The 17,839-nt window shown below is 53.0% G+C and overlaps 8 protein-coding genes across 8 annotated transcripts; 3 read left to right on the forward strand and 5 right to left on the reverse strand.

Moving 5' to 3' along the window:
- Positions 1–231: 231 nt before the first annotated feature.
- On the reverse strand, positions 232–2,074 carry CC84DRAFT_1098708 (amidase signature enzyme; the record flags this gene model as incomplete). The annotated part of the gene is made up of 4 exons (XM_018174783.1): positions 232–498; positions 552–1,537; positions 1,584–1,987; positions 2,037–2,074. The coding sequence occupies 4 exons, from the start codon at positions 2,072–2,074 to the stop codon at positions 232–234; spliced, it is 1,695 nt and encodes a 564-aa protein (XP_018032488.1).
- A 691-nt stretch (positions 2,075–2,765) lies between these two features.
- On the reverse strand, positions 2,766–3,487 carry CC84DRAFT_1099070 (uncharacterized protein; the record flags this gene model as incomplete). The annotated part of the gene is made up of 3 exons (XM_018174803.1): positions 2,766–3,002; positions 3,052–3,351; positions 3,398–3,487. The coding sequence occupies 3 exons, from the start codon at positions 3,485–3,487 to the stop codon at positions 2,766–2,768; spliced, it is 627 nt and encodes a 208-aa protein (XP_018032489.1).
- A 2,092-nt stretch (positions 3,488–5,579) lies between these two features.
- CC84DRAFT_1189440 (PMSR-domain-containing protein) lies at positions 5,580–6,244 on the forward strand (the record flags this gene model as incomplete). The annotated part of the gene is made up of 2 exons (XM_018181055.1): positions 5,580–5,817; positions 5,880–6,244. The coding sequence occupies 2 exons, from the start codon at positions 5,580–5,582 to the stop codon at positions 6,242–6,244; spliced, it is 603 nt and encodes a 200-aa protein (XP_018032490.1).
- A 975-nt stretch (positions 6,245–7,219) lies between these two features.
- On the forward strand, positions 7,220–8,358 carry CC84DRAFT_993715 (uncharacterized protein). The gene is made up of 4 exons (XM_018188065.1): positions 7,220–7,442; positions 7,514–7,641; positions 7,698–8,057; positions 8,127–8,358. Exons 1-3 carry the CDS (start codon positions 7,357–7,359, stop codon positions 7,907–7,909), a joined length of 426 nt encoding a protein of 141 aa, XP_018032491.1. The 5' UTR covers positions 7,220–7,356; the 3' UTR covers positions 7,910–8,057; positions 8,127–8,358.
- CC84DRAFT_988578 (MFS general substrate transporter) lies at positions 8,150–10,323 on the reverse strand. The gene is made up of 3 exons (XM_018188060.1): positions 10,002–10,323; positions 8,743–9,955; positions 8,150–8,688 (listed from the first exon to the last, which is right to left on the reverse strand). Exons 1-3 carry the CDS (start codon positions 10,183–10,185, stop codon positions 8,337–8,339), a joined length of 1,749 nt encoding a protein of 582 aa, XP_018032492.1. The 5' UTR covers positions 10,186–10,323; the 3' UTR covers positions 8,150–8,336.
- Positions 10,324–11,071: 748 nt separating this feature from the next.
- CC84DRAFT_1098668 (uncharacterized protein) lies at positions 11,072–11,776 on the reverse strand (the record flags this gene model as incomplete). Its single annotated transcript, XM_018174781.1, has 3 exons — positions 11,072–11,162; positions 11,215–11,552; positions 11,606–11,776. The coding sequence occupies 3 exons, from the start codon at positions 11,774–11,776 to the stop codon at positions 11,072–11,074; spliced, it is 600 nt and encodes a 199-aa protein (XP_018032493.1).
- A 2,294-nt stretch (positions 11,777–14,070) lies between these two features.
- Positions 14,071–15,500, forward strand: CC84DRAFT_1098801 (glycoside hydrolase family 5 protein; the record flags this gene model as incomplete). The annotated part of the gene is made up of 2 exons (XM_018174785.1): positions 14,071–14,513; positions 14,561–15,500. 2 exons carry the CDS (start codon positions 14,071–14,073, stop codon positions 15,498–15,500), a joined length of 1,383 nt encoding a protein of 460 aa, XP_018032494.1.
- Positions 15,501–15,682: 182 nt separating this feature from the next.
- CC84DRAFT_999252 (uncharacterized protein) lies at positions 15,683–17,758 on the reverse strand. Its single transcript, XM_018188067.1, has 5 exons — positions 16,753–17,758; positions 16,603–16,692; positions 16,422–16,519; positions 16,183–16,373; positions 15,683–16,129 (listed from the first exon to the last, which is right to left on the reverse strand). The coding sequence occupies exons 1-5, from the start codon at positions 17,440–17,442 to the stop codon at positions 16,092–16,094; spliced, it is 1,107 nt and encodes a 368-aa protein (XP_018032495.1). The 5' UTR covers positions 17,443–17,758; the 3' UTR covers positions 15,683–16,091.
- Between the last annotated feature and the right edge of the window lie 81 nt (positions 17,759–17,839).

A 17,839-nucleotide genomic window follows, 5' to 3' on the forward strand; every position in this document is an offset into this window, starting at 1 on the left:
AACGACCATTGCGTGCGATTCATTATATGAACTGCACCAGCCGCCCGCCGTGGCGCCGAAGGAGCTCGTTTAGTTGAAGTCTAGTCTAGTCCAACACTTTAGATTCCGATGCTATTAGCTTACGTTATGAACGAGCTAGCTCCTTAGGGCCACTCACGCTGATCACGTGGAATACTCTTGTCTACTGGTGAACCTGGGAGGCGACTGGCATGAGAAGCTGAACGTATCCATTTAATCGACTTCAAGTAGCTGATACCTTCCACCATGCCTATCAAGTGCATCCTCAATCCGCTCCATGACCGCGAGTACCTTCTCCTCCTCGAGTCTCCGACCGATGACCTGAACACCCACAGGCAACCCAGCCATCTTCGTAGCGTTGTAGTGCTTGTACGCTCCCCTCGCTACGCCATTCAGCTGCTTGAAGTCAAACGTAGCCGGCAAGTGATCTCTTGCTGGGTCTACATGGGTTACAGGTAGCACGCCAGCAGTGTAGTCCAGCTACGAAAGCGTTAGATATCCCACAGATGCATCCAGAAGTACACGCGACTTACCAAGTTGAACAAAAACGTGTAACCGCAGCTGCTCACCGCATCGTGCATTCCATCATGTGGCACAGCGGGCGTAGCATTCGGCGGCGCAATCATGACATCCATCTTCGCCTCATCGTTCCACCACTCGAAGAACCTAGCCTTGTACGCCTCTCGTTTGCCTGCCAACTGCCAGTACTCGTACCCCGTCTTCGGATGCCAGTCGCGCAGCAAGCCTGCCCAGATGTGGTCGCGCTTAACGTACTTTACCCACAAGTAGTAAACGTATTTTATGGGCCGAGGAAGTTGCATGTAGTACACCATCTGTTTTGCGCCAGAGTCGTTCCATTCGCCGGTGCGGAAACCAGACATGAAGGTGTTGCCGCCGTCACTGAGGAGGAGCTGTGATGCGAGCTGGAGCGCTTCGTAGGGCGACGGTGGGTGCACATCGTAGACTTCGTGGCCTTCGGCGACGAGCGCGGAAGCAACTTCGTCGAGTGCGCGGGCACAAGCTGGAGCCGGGTCTACGACGCCATCGGTGCGTAAAACACCGACCTTCAATTTCTTCTTGTCTTTGTACTCCTGCTCGATGTTTTCCCGCCACTCCAGGGGATGGACTGTGTAGTCGAGTCTCCATGGCTTCTGTTGGATCAGGCTGCGGGTGAAGTAGGTAAGGTCGTTCAGCGTCCTGGCCATTGGGCTGAACACGCTCGGTATAGCTTCTTGTCCAAACATGGCGGTGTCCATACCAACTTTTGGCCATCGACCGGTCGAGCAGCGAAGCGAATAGCATCCGGAGAAATGTGCAGGGACTCGCACTGAACCTGCGACATCCGAGCCAATACCGATGCGACTGCCGCCAAAAGCAAGCAGCGCTGACTCTCCTCCGGTAGAGCCACCAGGCGAGTATTTGTTGTTGTGAGGGTTGGTCGTACGGCCCCAGACATCATTGGTTGATTCGAAAGATAATAGAGTGATGGGTAGATTTGTCTTCACAAAAGGTACGGCGCCTTGCAATGTCAGCCAACTTCTGCCATTGATTTGCAATGAACCTACCAGCTTCCTTCAGCAATTGCACCATCGGTCCATCCTTGGCATACGGTTTCCCAGTATGTCCCGAGAACCCAATCGAGATGTCGAAGCCTTTGACTTGTATTGAATCCTTAAGAGAAACGGGTATACCAGCGAGCGGACCCTTGAGATTGATCTCATCGCGTGCCCACTCCTCCGCCTCAGGGAACAAGATTTCCGTCGCACAATTTGTCTTCTCGTGTGCCTTTAGTGTGACCTTTCCGTAAGCACGCAAGATGTCGACCGGGCTGGTGACCTGCTTGTGTACATCCTGGACGAGGTCTTGTATTGGCTTGCCGAGAATGGTGCGTTCTTCTGGGGAGAGAGGGTAGAGATATGTTTTCGGGAGGGTCGCGATCTTGGATGCGCGTTCGGATTGCTTGCGCTCACTGTGAAGGTTCAGCTTATCGTAATGTGTAGGAGTGGGGTGATAGCTACCAGTCGCGCCTGTGCTGCCGGTATTCTAGGAGACCCATGACTCCTGCTACTGCTTCGACGGAGGGAACGGAATCTCAGGGACAGGGTGCAGCTTCGGCCGCCCTTTTGAATAAGAAGGTCGAGTGGAACCAGGTCAACTGGTCCCATGGCTCCTTGTGAGCTCCAGATGCGCACGAAGAGCTCCCCACTCCGCGACGCGCTGCTAGCCGAACACAGGCAAGCTGATGCGGCTTATCTGGGGTTGAGCCGAGGAGCTTTCGGCTGCAACTGCCAGGAAGGAGTAGCGCGCAAGGAACTCCTCACGCCGACCACTCCGATCACTCCGACCTCGCCCTCATCTACATGTACCTAAAGCTTTCAATGTTTGTCATTTTCCGAGAGAGTCTTTCCAAACTCACTGTTTCCAAAGAAATTCGACGCTATCTTGTTCGCGCCATGTAATTGAGTGTGTGATCGTGTATCGCTGTAATGCCCGCTCGAATCCAATTGATGCTTCTCAAAGCAACAATGTGCAATTCGAAGCTAGAGGAATTTCACAAATGCAACGGATCATCCTGTTAAGACCATGGCATACATTTCATCTGACCCTATCCTAGCCTACGAACCCGCCTACTCGCATGCCCTCCACTGCACGTCCTCCAAATCAAACGCCTTCCATTTGCTAATCGTCAACACTGACCTCCTAGCCGTCTCGTTGAGCTCACGCCTTCAGGTACTTAGCTCGTGCATCTACTTCTGACACTTCTGCCACTGGACGTACGCGACTTGGGTGAACTTGAGATCAGTCGAATCGGTGGTGAGCAGGCCCGTCGCCTTGGAGTCGGTCGTGGTCAGGCGGACCTGGGAGTTGATGTTGAGCAGGCCCTGGGCGCCGCAGGGCGACCAGACGGTCGAGACTGAGTCGGCGGTGTCGTGCTTGAGGTAGTCGCCTGTCACCGGGCCGGTGAAGGTGTAGTCGGTCGTGGACTGTCCTATGTTAGTAGCTTCATAGTGGGGGTGGGGGCGGGGTCTGTACCTGGTCGGTCTGGCCGGAGAAGTAGTAGGTCGACTTGAGGGTACCAGTGACGCCCTTCTGGATGGAGGCGTAGCCACGGTAGTCGGCACTGAGGACAGAGTACTGGAAGCCTCCTGGGTACCGGATGTCGATGTTAAGCTGGCAGTTCTTACGCTGCTCAGTGACGGAGATGCCAGGGCCAATGGAGGCGGTGTAAGCGTCAAAGATGATGGTGACAAGGGTCTTGTCGTTGTTGAGCTGAGCGCTCAAGGTGCCCTGAGGACATCCGGTTCCTCCGTAGGTGACGTTTCCAATAGTGACCTGGGCATATGAGCAATAGCATGAAACCGCAGTGAGGTCAATTAACCTGGCCTGGTGGAGGAGCCTCGCCAAGCTGAACACCTCCGGGGATGACACCGGCCAGAACGGTGGGAGTGAAAGCAAGGAGCCACTTCATGGTGAATGTTTGGGATAGATGAGGAAGATGCAAAGTTGCTGATCTTAAGAGTAGTACCGAGCTGGCTATGGAAGGCAACTTGATGACGATCAATCTGGGGGATATGAGCGTCTTTAAATACCATGTCCTCGGCGCCATCAATCGCGAGCGAGTCCTGCACGAAGCCTAATGTTGCTATCACATGGTGCCATCGGACGCCTACGAGGAATCAACTGCCGCCAAGCTTCACCTTCAATATGCAGTACGGCAGACCCGGCGAATCGAGCCTGTTGAAGCTCGTCAGGTGAACTCGTGTTACGACTGTATCTCATGCTACTTGCCATGCGGAATGTAGAATCTAACCCGCACCGCAGGAGATCCTATCGGTTGGACTCGTATTGGGAAAGTTGACTAGCGTTTCGCCATGCAGCATTCGCATAGTGATTTGATATCCGCTGCCCGGAAGTCAGACGGGACAGAGCCTGGTGCAGGCGACTAAGTGCCGAAATGCCCACGTTTTCATTTATGTAACCTGGAAAACGACGGTGCAAGGCTCCTTCATCCAGCAAACAGGCTTGGAGTGCATCCAGAAGCAAGGTAATGTGTTTCGTGATTCTGTGTGAGTCGAGCATTGCTCGACACCGATTGTGCCAATGGTCACGATTCAGACGAGTTGGCACGCCGCCGTACCACCAACTTGCGCGGTCCGCAGCTTCATCGTGTCGGGAATTCGCTTGGGACGATAGATTGAAGTGGAATTGGATGAATATACGATCCTGGAAGGTGCTGCTTGATTTAGAAGCAGTGGACAGGATCCGGATGGAAGCGAGCAGAAAGCTGCTGGAGTAGCTCCACAAGCTCAGCAGACTTCATCTATACCATTCGTATGGCAACAAAGATGTATATTATTGTGGTACCGAGCGCTGGAAATAGCAGCTCAATCTGTCGAGGGCAGCTGCGGTCGTCGGATGGCAAGGTGATCCAAGTTGGCGATCTCGAAACGGCATGCAGAGATGGAGTCTAGATTAACCTTAAATTAAAGCTTGTCATGTTCGCAACGATTAGTGGTTCGTACAATATACGTTAGCGAGGACGGGCTGATGCAAGGGCCATGAGCAGATCTGGAGACGTCGTGCTAAAAATAATGTGCTCGACTGCAGATGTGCAGTGGACCCTGAGGCTGTCTTCCGCGGGCTGCAAGAGGCCGACCATGAAGCATCGCAGAGCGTCCAGACCCGGTCTTTGCAAGGAGCACGCATTCATAAGCCGTTCGCCATCCACGGTTTGGGCGTAATAAATTGAAAATTGATTGCAGCTATGCCTCTCGCGACAGCGACGACTACGGTATTCCGAAGAAACGACTTGGCAATGGCCCACCGCTGAGCTCTGGCACGACAATGACTCTTCAGAACTTCTGCAACGAGTGTCAAAGGATCACAGGCAGAACTGAATACGAGGAACAAAGTCGTTCGAAGCCGGGAAGTGACAGATTTGTGATCAGTCGCTGCATGCCGAGAACCTGTCTGTCTAGCGCTGGAAAGAGACCGGAGTCATCCCAGAATCGTGCGACACGGGTGGAAATATCGACGATATCAGCGAACGAGGTGGCAGGGGCAAGAAACAAAGGCCTTGCTTCGTGCTCTGTGCTCTGAACAACCCGGGTAACAGAGCTTCCAGCGTGTTCCAGGTCCGGGTAAACAGAGGGCTCGGTATTGCGCGGGTACTATGCAGCTGAAGTCAGCCAAGTAAGTCTACAAGTGCCACATACTAAGGCGGGCGCCCCCCCAAGCCACTCGTCGCAGCACGATGGCGGAGTGAAGACGATGGAATCGCGTCGGAGGTCGACGTTGCTGCGTTCGCTTGATGATTCGGAGTCGATGCGCCCGAACGGAGAAGCGAACTAGCACGCCATGCCGCGGCACTGGTGGCGGCGCGGGGCATTTGTCACCCGCAAATGTTAGCGTCATCAAAGCTCCCCCGAAGGCGAATCTCCCAGCGCAGCGCAGCGCAGCGCATCCTACATACAAGACCACACCTCAATCGCTCTTCAGATACACCGCGCAGTCTGAAGCTCCTCGGCGCGTTTCTCCTCGTCGTGCTGTCGTACCTCTCTATGTCCTTCCTCTCCCGCTTCATCCGCCCCTTCTCCATGAACAACGCACCCGCCGCCCCGATGGCCGTCCCTCAAGGCGCGCAGACCGCCACCCTCGCCGCAGGCTGCTTCTGGGGCGTCGAGCACATGTACCGGAAGGCGTTTGCAAACAAGGGCCTGCTCGATGCGCGTGTGGGATACATTGGCGGCGACACCGACAGTCCCAGCTACCGCGCTGTATGCTCAGGGCGCACTGGCCGTAAGGATCGAGCCGTATGGCATAGAAACCAGTGAATCCGCGCTGACAGTGGGACGCGACAGACGCTGAAGCCTTGCAAGTCGTCTACGACCCCGAGCAGCTTACATATCGCACCATTCTCGAGTTCTTCTACAAGATGCACGATCCCACGACGGTGAATCGGCAGGGCCCGGACACCGGGTCGCAGTACCGGAGCGGTGTTTTTTATCACAATGCCGAGCAAGAGAAGGAGGCGCGGGACATCACAGAGAGGGTGAACCAGCAGTGGTGGAAGGGCGGCGTTGTCACAGAGATACTACCCGCCGGTCAGTGGTGGGACGCCGAGGCATACCACCAGCTGTACTTGGACAAGAACCCCAGCGGGTACGAGTGCCCGTCGCATTTCTTGCGCAGTTTCCCGCCGCTGGACTACAGTAGTGGGGCATGATGGGGTACTAGTGATGAAGTAATGAGAGTAAATACATGATACCAAATATTAGGTTATTCCAAGATCAATTGGTACAGCCATCACGATTCAATATTTGCTTCTCAAACCTGCGGAGTCAAGGGTCAGGAAATGTCAGAGACACTAACCCGCATATGCCATAGCTTGAACAGTATGCTGGGTCTGTAATGTGCGCGAGCATGATCGGGTGATAACTTGTAGATTTGGGGACAACATACTCACAAACACTCTGCAAAACAACAGGTACAGTGAACAGCCCGTGCCTCTTTTCGATGTATACATCCTTAATCAACAAATGGGCCAAGGAGCAGACTTACGAAGAATAAACCAGGGAAAAGTAGAGAAAGTTCAAGTATAAGGATACACCAGCGAAACCAGCCTTGCCGTTGCCCCTACGTGAAATCGTGGCTTTTACACTACGCTTCCATGAGAATGTCCTTTGTCGTGGAGATGAGCCCTCCGGCTGTCAAGGTACGGTAGAACTCGCTCCGACTCGTTGCTGTCTGAAGCTCAGCTCCGTGCCGCCCAGCCCCACGCTGCCGTCATCCGAGCCCCAACCAGTGTTGCCACCCTCGCCCAAGCTCCGACGTCCGTGCAACACCTACCCCGCCACAGGTGGTATTTGGAATGCGCTGCGCTCCTTACCTGGCACGCAATGTACCTGGCACACACTCCGCCTCCGCTGCCACTCACACGCACGTAATCCTGAGACCTGCAAGCCTTCAGAGATGCAGGGAGTGGGATTCGCACGCTTGCGTGGGTCGAGGGAGCGGTAGCTGGAGGGCTTTCGCGGGAAGCTATGAGCTCGATGCACGTCATGGAGGGGCAGGCGTCCCAGGTGGGCGTGGGCTGATCCGCGCCGTGCAATGGGGAGCGGTGTTGGGATTTGAGTTGGCCTGATTTGGAAGGGGACGAGGAGCCGTGGAGCGGAGGTGTAATGCGGGCATGGGTGGATGGACCGCGCAGGGTAGCTGTGTCGAGCTATATAAAGGGTGAACGCCCTCGGACACCTTGATGTCTGCTTTACATACTCCGCGCTGTGCTGTATCCAACCAATCGTACCGTCTTAAAGAAAACACAGCAAATTGATTATCATGTCGAGCTACAAGGGCCACTGCCACTGCGGCAACACAGAGTGGGAGGCGAAGCTCGAGGCGGACCAGCAGGGTCACATCTTGTGGTGGGTATCAGCGCTCCCAAGATCCATAGCGGATTGGGAATCAAGACAAATAGCTAACTTGCCACGCTCAGCCACTGCGACACGTGCAAATCCCTCTCAGGCTCCACCTTTACGCTCAACCAGATCATCCCCAAAGCCGCGCTCAACATCACAAAGGGCGAGTCGGATCTTGGCAAGTACACGTACTACGGCGAGTCTGGTAAGTCCTTCTAGCATAGCCGACCCCGCCTCGGCACGGTGCTGATTGCAACACAGGCAAGGGCGTCCACTGCTACTTCTGCAAGAACTGCACCAGCCACGTCTACCACCACCAGGAGGTCATGGGTCCGGACACCATTGTGCTGCGCACAGGCCTGTTGACCGAGGGCATCAAGAACTTCGAGCCCAAGGCGGAGATCTTTGGCAAGGCGAAGTTGCCGTGGGAGAAGGAGGTTGCGACTACGTTTGAGACACTGCCACCGTCGTAGAGCGGGCCGGCATCCAAGAGGATAGCGTAGTAATGAAATCAAAAATGACTTCATTCGTACGTTGAGATTCTACTGGGACTTGATTGGGTGTTCCTTCTGTGTGTCGTTCTCATGCTCTCGTTATGTGCAATCTACGTATGTCTAGTGCGTATGTGCAAGTCTTCTCTACCTCTCTCATGGGAAAATGACAACCTCCGAACAGTAACCAAAGTACTAGACAAAACGCGCGCGGTCCTGCTCTTAAAATGAGAACATCCAACGCTCGCATCAAACTCCAGCTCGTATCGTAATAGAGAGTCAAGAACGCGTTGCATGCTATCCGAATTCGAAAAGGCCATCCGATGCAAAAAGAGAATCGTACCAACATGTCGTGAGCCCAAACGAAGTCGCCCGATCAAATATTCTAGCTCGACTCACGCCCTCCTATTCACTGACGTCTGCCCCTCTCCTCGCTATCCCCGTGATTCACACTCCCATAATCTGCCACACTAATATCCGCCCCAGGCATGAGCCGCTCCCTCGCGCCCTCCGCCTCGTCCTCGATGTTTTCTCGGTGGATCTTGTGGCTCTTCTTTGCCACGAAACCCACCAGCCCAAGACCTACCAATAGTGCACTGGACAGCAAGATGACGTTGATGGGGATGGGGTTATCGTGGAAAGTGAGGTGGGTCGCAGCGTCGAGGCCAGATTGCGCAAAGTTGAGGATGCCGGCGAGGCAGATGATGAGGCCGTAGACTTTGCCGAAGGTTGCGAAGCCAAAGACTTTGGCAGAGTAGTCGCTGTGTAGGTGTTAGATTCGGGTAATCATGTGAAAGTTCAAATGGGTCACTCACGAGACGGCGGTGTAGTACAGAGGCCGATACAGGACGAAGAGGATGATGTTTCCGTAGGCGGCCCATGTTTCTGGGATGACACCCAAGACGCCGATGGTCGTGGCGATGGTCACGAGCATGGCCATGCAGAAGGTAGTGCTGGTGTTGTCGAGCAAGAGCCCGATAAACGGAATGGATATCACACCACCCACCGGCAATGCGATGTCGAAGAAGTTGTTAATATCCTTGGCTTTCACAGCGCTATGAAACAGGAATGTGTACTGCGAGCGGATGGTAGCGACGAAGTAGTTGATCCGCAGCATTTGCAAGACGGTGAAGAGCGTGATAAGGATGAACCAGGGCGTGCGTATTTGTTGTGCTGCGGTCTTTCCGTGGAGTGCGCCCCAGACACCTGAGATGTTCTTCTTCTTGACCTCCTCTTTTGTCTGGGTGGTTGCGTCCTTGGTGCCCAGCAGTTCGGTGATCTGGCTGACAATACTATCGCGGTGTATACGACGCGCGTCCCGGAGCTGCTGAACCATTCTCTCGTCCTCGATCTCATCGTCCGAGTCGTGGATAATCTCGTTGGCGGTGTTCTCCACAGTCTGTGTCAGCTCGCCGACCGTCTTGTACGAGGTCGAGGGCATGAAGAAAATCTGCACAACGAGGATGTAGGCCGGCACCACCAGATATATCAAGAAGAACTTCTTGGGCGAAAATGCGCCATCGGTAGCCTGGTAGATCAGACGATACGCCAGAAAAACGGCGCTCGAGGTATCGAATGCGCCCGTCAAGAGAGCGAGGATCAGACCAGAGTACTGCGGGAACGTATTGCTGAGCTGGAACGAGGAAATAAATATGAATGGACCACCCAATGCAAGGAACAGATAGCCGGGAATATAGGCATCGAATGGAATGTCGCCCGCAAAGGCGAAGAGGAGCGAGCCGATGATAATGAAGATGGCGCCGACGATGCCACTCACGCGAGGGCCAAAGCGATCGAGAATGGTGCCGACGGGCAGGGCGACAACGTTGGTGGAGACGGCTGCTACAGTGAACATCAGGTTGAGCCGCAGCTCTTGTCCGTAACACACCGGCACGTCACCCTCCAGTTCCTTGTCTGTACACTGGTCCCTATACACGCCCTCCTCGAGCAGCACGGGTTTTATCGCCGCGAAACCGAAAACGACGCCAGCCGCGAAGAGACAATACATTACGGCGGAGAAGACCTGGACTGCTAATCATCAGCATTGGGGCGTAGGTGAAGTGATTTGACGCACGTATCCTCTTCCACTTGGGCACCTCGAAGGCGCCTATCGGTTCTTCGAACGGAGCGGGTGTCCATGTGCCGGGGGAGTCCAGAGGGTTGAAGGACATTTTGCGATGCCTGCTGTCCGGGCTTGCCTCGCGACTCCACGGCCCGTCATACTCCTCGGTGGTGGTCACCCTGTGCGTCAAAGACATGGCGAACAGCTATCCTATGCCAACTTGTATGGCAGTAGTCTTGCGCTAACTGGCAGCTGATGGTGTGTCTGTAAGACCCTCGGGCGTAGTCGATGCGCGTTGGGTATCGGTGATGACGTCGAGCAAGACGCGCTCAATTGCGAACACAGGGTCAGCGCGGCGAGGGACTGGAGGGCGGGAAGCCTAGAGAGGCGGGCTTGGTGTAGTATTTGTAGTGTCTTCGCATAATGGCGGATTGTGACAAGCGGGGGAGCGATGATGAGGCCTGCTTGGCTTCATGGAGCTGGTCCGTTCCCCACGAAAGCAGCTGACTTGCATGGTCACGATGGTCGCACACCGCAGTGAATTACCAGCCCGCCGGCGGCGTCATGCATCTCGGCAACCTCATCCGTCACAATTTTACACAATAATAACACCCATGCTGCATCCGCTGCTGCGACTCACTGATTCTGCTCGAGGTAGTGGAGTTCGAGGCTTTGCGGCCCCACCACGGAACCCTGCTATCTCAGGAGCCCTGGCCACTCTGCAGTACCTTGGTGCACAAATCTCTGGCTGCCGCCGCCATTCCTATCGGGAGCTGCCGCCTTGCGCAAGCCTTGCATCACAACATCACGCAAAACTGTGTGAACGGCTGCAGGTGCAGAAAATTTGTTTTATTGATTGACTGACCGCTGCAGATCATTAGGATTAGGGACATTCAATGTCCGGAACAAAACGACACCAAACGCCCTGAGAGAACTCCGCGCAATGCATTTTCATCTTTTTTTTTTTCTTTCAGCAGTGAAAGTAGTTGTTCGCCGAACACCGTACTGACAGATTGATACGAGCGCAAAACACCTTGCTGGAGAGTCCTTCGATTTCCATTCATGGTATGTCAGGAGAGCATCTACGCCTCAACAGATTTTGGAACCGCAGTCGCCTTCTTGTTCTTGTACCAAAGCGTGGGCAGAAGCGCGCACGAAGTGGTGAAGAGAATGCTGCTCATTATTAGCAAACTCTCTCGGCTCGTGGCATTTAAGTATTACTTACCACATAGCAATCGCCAAACCCCACACAGTCTTCGCCTGGAAGCAGTTGCTCCTGGTCACACCGGCCCAATGACCCAGGCTCAACTTATCACCCATCTGATTCAAGTTGTTCTTGACCGAAGTGGTGAAAGCGTAAGCGTACGCCGCGTCCACCTCGGTGCTCGTCTTGCCGATGACATAGCAGTTCAGATAGCTCACAGGCTTGCCAACAGTCACAGCAACCACGATGAAAGCGATAAGTAGGAGGGAGTCTGCGCCCGCCATGACAAGCAGACCAAGGTTGGCTTCGGACCAGTAGTAGGCCACGCTGACGAGGATGTAGAGCGCTGCAATGCAGGTCTGGGGAAGAGTTAGCTGGCTGAGTGCAACGGAGGTATTGCAGGCCGACATACGATGCTGATGGTTCCTACGAACTCTTTGGGGGGCTCTACGCCTAGGTTGACGATGTTGCCAATGAAGTTGGAGGTTATGCCGATAATAACGACCATAGAGATGACCTGCATGATGCGCACGAGCAAGAAGGTCTTGCTTAGAGGCATGGCACCGTAGCTTGGAACAGGCATTTTGGCTGATGTCGCAATTGCTGAGGAGTGGATGTTTGAAGAGAATGTGCTCAAGATTGAGAAGTGCTTTTATGCAGCAGCGAGCGGAGCGCAATCTGCCAGCAGAGAAGTGATTGCGTGTTGGCCGATGACTTTTCGAAAGAACGTAGTGAAGACCGAGAGATGGACAAATGGACAAATGAGACAAGAAATGAACTCAAGGAAAAAAGAGAAAAAGGAAACTCGTCAAGAGTTGGGGTGATGAGTTGGTTGCTGAAGTGGTTGATGGCCCTCTCTTGCTGGCGTCCAACGCATCTTATATGCAGCACAACACATCTCTGTGCTCAAAGGCACCACTCCAGAAACCAGATGGCTGAGCCGATGCTATTCCTGTCAGCCGTCTGTCTGGTAGTCTCTGTTTCATGCTCGAGCTTGAGTAGTCGCCTTGTGAGCCAATGAGAGAAGAGGACTGCGCTGCGACCGAAATTCTCCGAATAGGCGAGTTACAAGCGTCCGTGGCACAGACGCGTCGCGGCGGCTACAACGCGACCAAACCTTGTCGGATAGGAACTAATGTTTTGTGACGCGCCATTCAGGTACGAGACTTGTCGACTGTTAGGAAGGATCTGGAGCCATACTTGGCAGTGAAAGACAAGTGGGTGAGAAGCGCCCGCGGGAGCTGGGTTGGCTTCCGCGTCCCACTCAAGCTCCCGACCAGCATCGCGCGCGGGAGCTATTGTTGAGGCTCAATCAGAGTCGATGGAGGGTCTGGACTGTTTGACCTCGCGCTGAGGGTACCTCAGTAGCTGTGAAGTGGTTGTTTCCTCAATTGGCTTTGCCACAGGTACAGTGCGTCGTAAGTCCCGCTCCGATCGACACCAATCCCAAAGCCATAACAAGCGACGTCAATGCGCAATTCTATCGCTGACAAGCTACATAGGTAACTTGATGGCAAAGTGTGAGAGAGATCGAAGGCTGCAGAATCGCCTGCATGAGCAGAGCGGGTGGCTCCTTCCAGCTATGATGGAATGCACCTCCCTTTATCGATCATCCACATCCAATCCTCTTCCCTCTCACAAGAGGATTTCGGCAGCCATTGCAGCATCGCATCCCATCATCCTTCTAGATACTTGGGATCATCTCTTCCCCATTGTGACAAGTAGTCTCATCTTTGGAAAATGTTGTGTCCTACGTTCCACCTGCCTTCAAAGTGTCTCAGACACGATCCTGTAGCCCTCTCCCGTTGATATCAGCCCAGGCCGAATTTTTGCCATGTACATGACTCAGGAGACAACGTTGGGAGAGGAATCCAGATAGAGCAAGCTTCTAAGTCGTCTATACGTTCGGTCCTTGCACCCAAATGCGCGTATTCCGTCCGCATCAAAGACATCGTGGCGGAGAATGCGGCTTTAGTGTCATCGTCACGAATCGCATACGTCTACTAATTGCGATGCGACCAGCGGGAACTGCGTTGTTACCACTTCACTAAGTTTCAGTGCAGCACCCGTCCCCCGCCCTTCGCACCCGACTTACCAATGGGAAACGCAGCCTTGAGCATGATACTAGAGGATGCGAACAGCTGGTATATGGGTGCAAACATTCCCGGGAAGAAGAGAGAGATTTAGAATTATTTGAAGGGTCTAGTCGAGTATGATAGGTCGTGCAGGGCTGCGATGCCGGACTGGTACGGGCTTGTGATTGAGAAGGAACAGAAGTGCGCTATATGAGTAATTATACGCATAAATCAAGTATAGGTATCAAGAAGTTGATTCAAAGATAGGCAGCATAATCGTAGAACAAAATAGGATGGCAGATGATATTTTTCGCCGTTGCCACCTTCGCGTTCGGCGTGTCCCTTGCCCACAAAGCACTGTGCACCGTTTTCCTATCTTTCTCAACAAGGAATGTTTAAATTTGACAGGACGGAACATCTGGTCGTACACTCAACTAATAGGAAAATCTACACAGACGTGCGGGAGGTGTGTTGTTCCAAATCCCAATAACCCGGTGGTACTTGTGCAATCTGCCGACCCTTAGATTAAAGATCCGGGGAAATAGATCGCCATTTTGGGCAAGCTTAAACGGACAAATCTGCGAAAGAAATTCAGCGACGGAAAATGCCACTAATGAGGAGATTGCTATGTCCACCCTGGGCAGATCAAACAACTCATGTGGAGGCTTTTTTGCATAAGCTATATTGGCATCAGTACAAGCAACGGAGAATTCGAACCAACTGATGGCAATATATAGCGATCTTTCAGGTCGATGATAATGTTTTCTTTTTTTCGGTGGTACTTCTTCATCGCCTCCTCACCATGCATCTCCTCGCACCCCTGGTCCTTATCGGCCACCTAACGGGCTTATGCGCCGCTCAAACAGCCATCAAAGTGGACGTGACTACAAAATACCAGACCATTGACGGATTCGGTTTTTCGCAAGCGTTTGGTCGAGCTACGGAGTTCCAGAATGCCGCTTCAACTCTCCGTACACAGGCGCTAGATTACCTTTTCAGCACTACCAAGGGCGCCGGATTCTCCATCATTCGCAATCGTATCGGTTCTGGAGGGAGTGGCGATAGTATCTTGCCGAACCAGCCATCGTCCCCAAGTGCCAGCCCGGCATATACTTGGGATAAGAATGACAGGGGACAGTTGTGGTTCACGAAGCAAGCGGTATCGTATGGAGTGAAGACCATTTATGCGGATGCGTGGAGTGCGCCGGGGTTTATGAAGACGAGTGGCAATGAAGCTACGCCAGGGTAAGTGGTGTTGGCCTTGAATCTTTCTTGGCTCACATTGGACGCAGATATCTCTGCGGCACGCCAGGTCATTCTTGCAGCAGCGGAGATTGGAGACAGGCGTACGCCAACTTCTTGGTGCAATATGTCAAATACTACGCCCAGGAAGGCATTACTATTACTCATCTCGGATTCCTCAACGAGCCTGACTATATGGTCTCGTATTCGCAGATGCAAATCAGCGATGACGCTAAAGAAGCCATCGACTTTGCGCCTATTCTATACAAGACAGTACAAGCCGCTGGTCTTAAGACGAAGATAACCTGCTGCGACGCCGTTGGATGGACCAAACAGAGCACATACACCACCGCTCTTGTGAATGCGGGCATGACCTCGACAAACATCGAGGTCATCACTGGCCACTCCTACAGCGCCGATGCCACCTCGCCAATAAGCCAGACCACGCGACCTAAGTGGAATACTGAAGGCGGACCATCGGGAGCTTTTACGACGACATGGTACAGCAGCGGCGCGGCCAATGAAGGTTTCAGCTGGGCAAAGAGAGTCGCAACCGCGATGGTCAATGCTCAGCTGTCGGCGTACTTGTTCTGGGAGGGCTTTGAGTTCAAGCAGACGCAGTCCGCCCTGCACCTCGTCGACACGCTAGATGGGACTAATGCGGCTTTGTCAGGTCCCTTCTGGTCCATGGCTATGTGGAGTCGGTACATTCGTCCGGGGGCAGTACGGGTAGGCACATCTGGATCGATCTCCAATGTCATCATTGGCGCGTTTCAGAACACTGACAGTAGCGTGGTTGTGGTATTCACAAACAGTGGCACAGGAAGTGCTTCTGCGAGCATCTCGTTCAACGGTTTCACACCGAAGACTGCTGCAGCGTGGCAAACCAGTCAGGGAAACAATTTTGTTACCACTGGGGCGACGTTGGCGAATGGCGCTGTTGCTGTCACAGTTCCCGCACACGGTGTTGTTACTGTGAAGCTTACTTGAGAGGAGTGTAGCCAGGTGATGGTACCGTCCATAGATGCTCCAGTCCACTGTATTTCCCCAGAATGAGTGATGCTTCGAAAAGCTCTGTGACCTTCCCACTATTTCTCCGAGGACACGTAACTTTCGGAACGCTTACAGTAGTATAGTATTGAGATTTAGGCATTGATTGTACACATGTTGTCTCGTCCCATTCAGGCACAAGTCAGCCCTTAAAAGGTACTGACCATGTAGAGTTTGACATAGTCTGACAGTGCCGATTCTCTGTTAGGATACAGATATTCGGTTTCCATGTCTGACGTAGGTTAACGGTACTTCATGTCTAGACTCGTGGGGTCACTGTTATTCGCGTCTGTTGTCATTATGCTTGGTGTATAGGATCTCTGTATGCGTCTGAGGTAACCTTGTCATGGCATCTATTTTGTCATCACCTTCGTGATAATTGCTCAGTGGATGTATACAGAGTTTTAAATCATAAAGTAACGACATAGCTCGCTGGGAGGCACTAGAAACTGAAATTAGCGTAACCCATCTGCGAATGATAGCTGTGTCGAATAGTCTGCTATATTCTTGTCGCCCATGACTACGTATCCCTTATTGAACCATAATATTCCCAGGAATTTCAGTGAGCCCTGAACCACAAGTCAGTCGCGGTATGATCGGAGCGCATGGAGAAACCACCTACAGTTGCTGTTACCAACATCTTCCTTCGCTTGCTGCGCCTTCGTGCAAGCGATAGCATCCTTGCCCGATTGAATCTTCAAGATCTTGGTACAATCCTCACTGGCGCAGCCTTTCCCGAGGTTATCCATTGCCCGCTGGAGCGCATCATCTTTCCAGCCGAAGAGGTAATCACCATGTGCACCGTATCCAGTTCTGGGTTCACGTGAGACAAACAAAATATGAGGAAGGCTGGGTACCTACGGATCGCCGAAACTGTACACAAGGGGTTGCTTGCCGTTCTGGAAGTACTTGGGATCGCTCATAGCCCCACTCGTATCGTACATGATTTCGTACATGACCTGTGTTGGAAGTTAGCTCTAAAAAGGCTGAAGTGTTACAAACAATTATTTTAGAGAATAACTACGGGAAGATTATCTCTTACCTGCGGGATACGGACGGGGTGTGTAGATGGGCACTTGTCGCCTGCAAGCGCGTTGCTGCCAGGGGCGTAAGCAACGTGGCTTCTATGATCCTAGACACGCAAGTCCTGTGTGAGCGTGGAACAGGAAAGTCGCAATAAGACGTTACATACGGGGCTGTCGACATTCTTTCCATCCCAGCACGAGGGGAAAATCACTGTAGCACGGATGCCACCCGGGCAGGGTTTGTTTGGGAACTCAGCAGTGTCTTTACTGTCACAAGGAGCACCTGAGCCACCGGAGACGCGATCGCCCTTTTGAAGACAGCGATGGCAGATCCCTGGGTACTTGGTGCTCTTAGATCGAAGGGTGGGGTCTCCTGCAAGCATCCGGAAGCCCGGCCTCATAGCCGTCATCTTCATCGTCTTGGTACCCGAGAAGGGGCGCATATAGTACACCGTAAGTCCCCCATCTTGTTCCAACAAGGTGTTATTGAGTCTGCCGTTCGCCATTTGAGGGACACGTTTGTAGGTCCCATTTTCTGGTGACTTGAAATAAATGGATGCCGTCCAGTAGTTGCTCGTATCTTCGGTATATATACAGCTTGTGCAGGTAGAAGTCTTGGGCGGATCGATGCTGTCAGGGTCCATGGTGATGTTGAAACTATTCCCGCCCACCACTTGATGCATGTGAGGGCTGGGTAGTAGTCCTGGATTGACCAGAGGGTCGGTCCGTTCGACGACGAGCTGAGAGCAGCCGAAGCGTAAGAAATCCGCAGATCCTGAGTTTCCGCCACCAGCTTGGGGAACTGCTGAGGCATTGCGCACAAAGAGCGCAGAGAGAGCAACCGTTTGCCAAAACATGGTTGACGATGTGTTTCTTCGTGCTGGTGGTGAGGTCGGTGTTCCAAAATCACTGCCACAGCGTCGAACAGCTGGTCCCTTTTGTCCTCAGAGCCGCTCCCAACAACGCTCTTTCGAGACTGTCATACCTTGCTTTTAGTGCAGCTTGGGCGTGGCATATATTGTTTTCGCTGCGGTATCAATAACGACGCACGTGGCAGCCACTGTACTGGGCCTGTAGACTCTTGGCAGCACCAATGGGTAAAACGAAGCAATCAAACCCCCCTCACGTTAATCGCTTCGATGGTACTAGATATCAACTGCCGAAAATGATGGTTGTCACTGATCGGAATGACTAGGCCGATGATCTCGAAGGTACAAAGATAACATTGCTAAGTGAAGTTCTGCCCGAAGGATG

The sequence above is a fragment of the Paraphaeosphaeria sporulosa genome (genome assembly GCF_001642045.1).
Source record: "Paraphaeosphaeria sporulosa strain AP3s5-JAC2a unplaced genomic scaffold CC84scaffold_9, whole genome shotgun sequence".
NCBI lineage: Eukaryota > Fungi > Ascomycota > Dothideomycetes > Pleosporales > Didymosphaeriaceae > Paraphaeosphaeria > Paraphaeosphaeria sporulosa.

What these genes read in the sequence shown, in the direction of transcription:
- CC84DRAFT_988578 (XM_018188060.1), bottom strand. Translation starts at nt 10,185, where the DNA reads ATGTCTTTGACGCACAGGGTGACCACCACCGAGGAGTATGACGGGCCG. An exon ending in GCCCAAGTGGAAGAGGATAC is followed by an intron (nt 9,956 to 10,001) that starts GTGCGTCAAATC and finishes GATGATTAGCAG; the next exon opens with TCCAGGTCTTCTCCGCCGTA. An exon ending in CTGTACTACACCGCCGTCTC is followed by an intron (nt 8,689 to 8,742) that starts GTGAGTGACCCA and finishes ACACCTACACAG; the next exon opens with CGACTACTCTGCCAAAGTCT.
- CC84DRAFT_993715 (XM_018188065.1), top strand. Translation starts at nt 7,357, where the DNA reads ATGTCGAGCTACAAGGGCCACTGCCACTGCGGCAACACAGAGTGGGAG. An exon ending in CAGCAGGGTCACATCTTGTG is followed by an intron (nt 7,443 to 7,513) that starts GTGGGTATCAGC and finishes TGCCACGCTCAG; the next exon opens with CCACTGCGACACGTGCAAAT. An exon ending in CACGTACTACGGCGAGTCTG is followed by an intron (nt 7,642 to 7,697) that starts GTAAGTCCTTCT and finishes ATTGCAACACAG; the next exon opens with GCAAGGGCGTCCACTGCTAC.
- CC84DRAFT_999252 (XM_018188067.1), bottom strand. Translation starts at nt 17,442, where the DNA reads ATGTTTTGGCAAACGGTTGCTCTCTCTGCGCTCTTTGTGCGCAATGCC. An exon ending in GTGTACAGTTTCGGCGATCC is followed by an intron (nt 16,374 to 16,421) that starts GTAGGTACCCAG and finishes ACGTGAACCCAG; the next exon opens with AACTGGATACGGTGCACATG. An exon ending in AGATGTTGGTAACAGCAACT is followed by an intron (nt 16,130 to 16,182) that starts GTAGGTGGTTTC and finishes CTTGTGGTTCAG; the next exon opens with GGCTCACTGAAATTCCTGGG.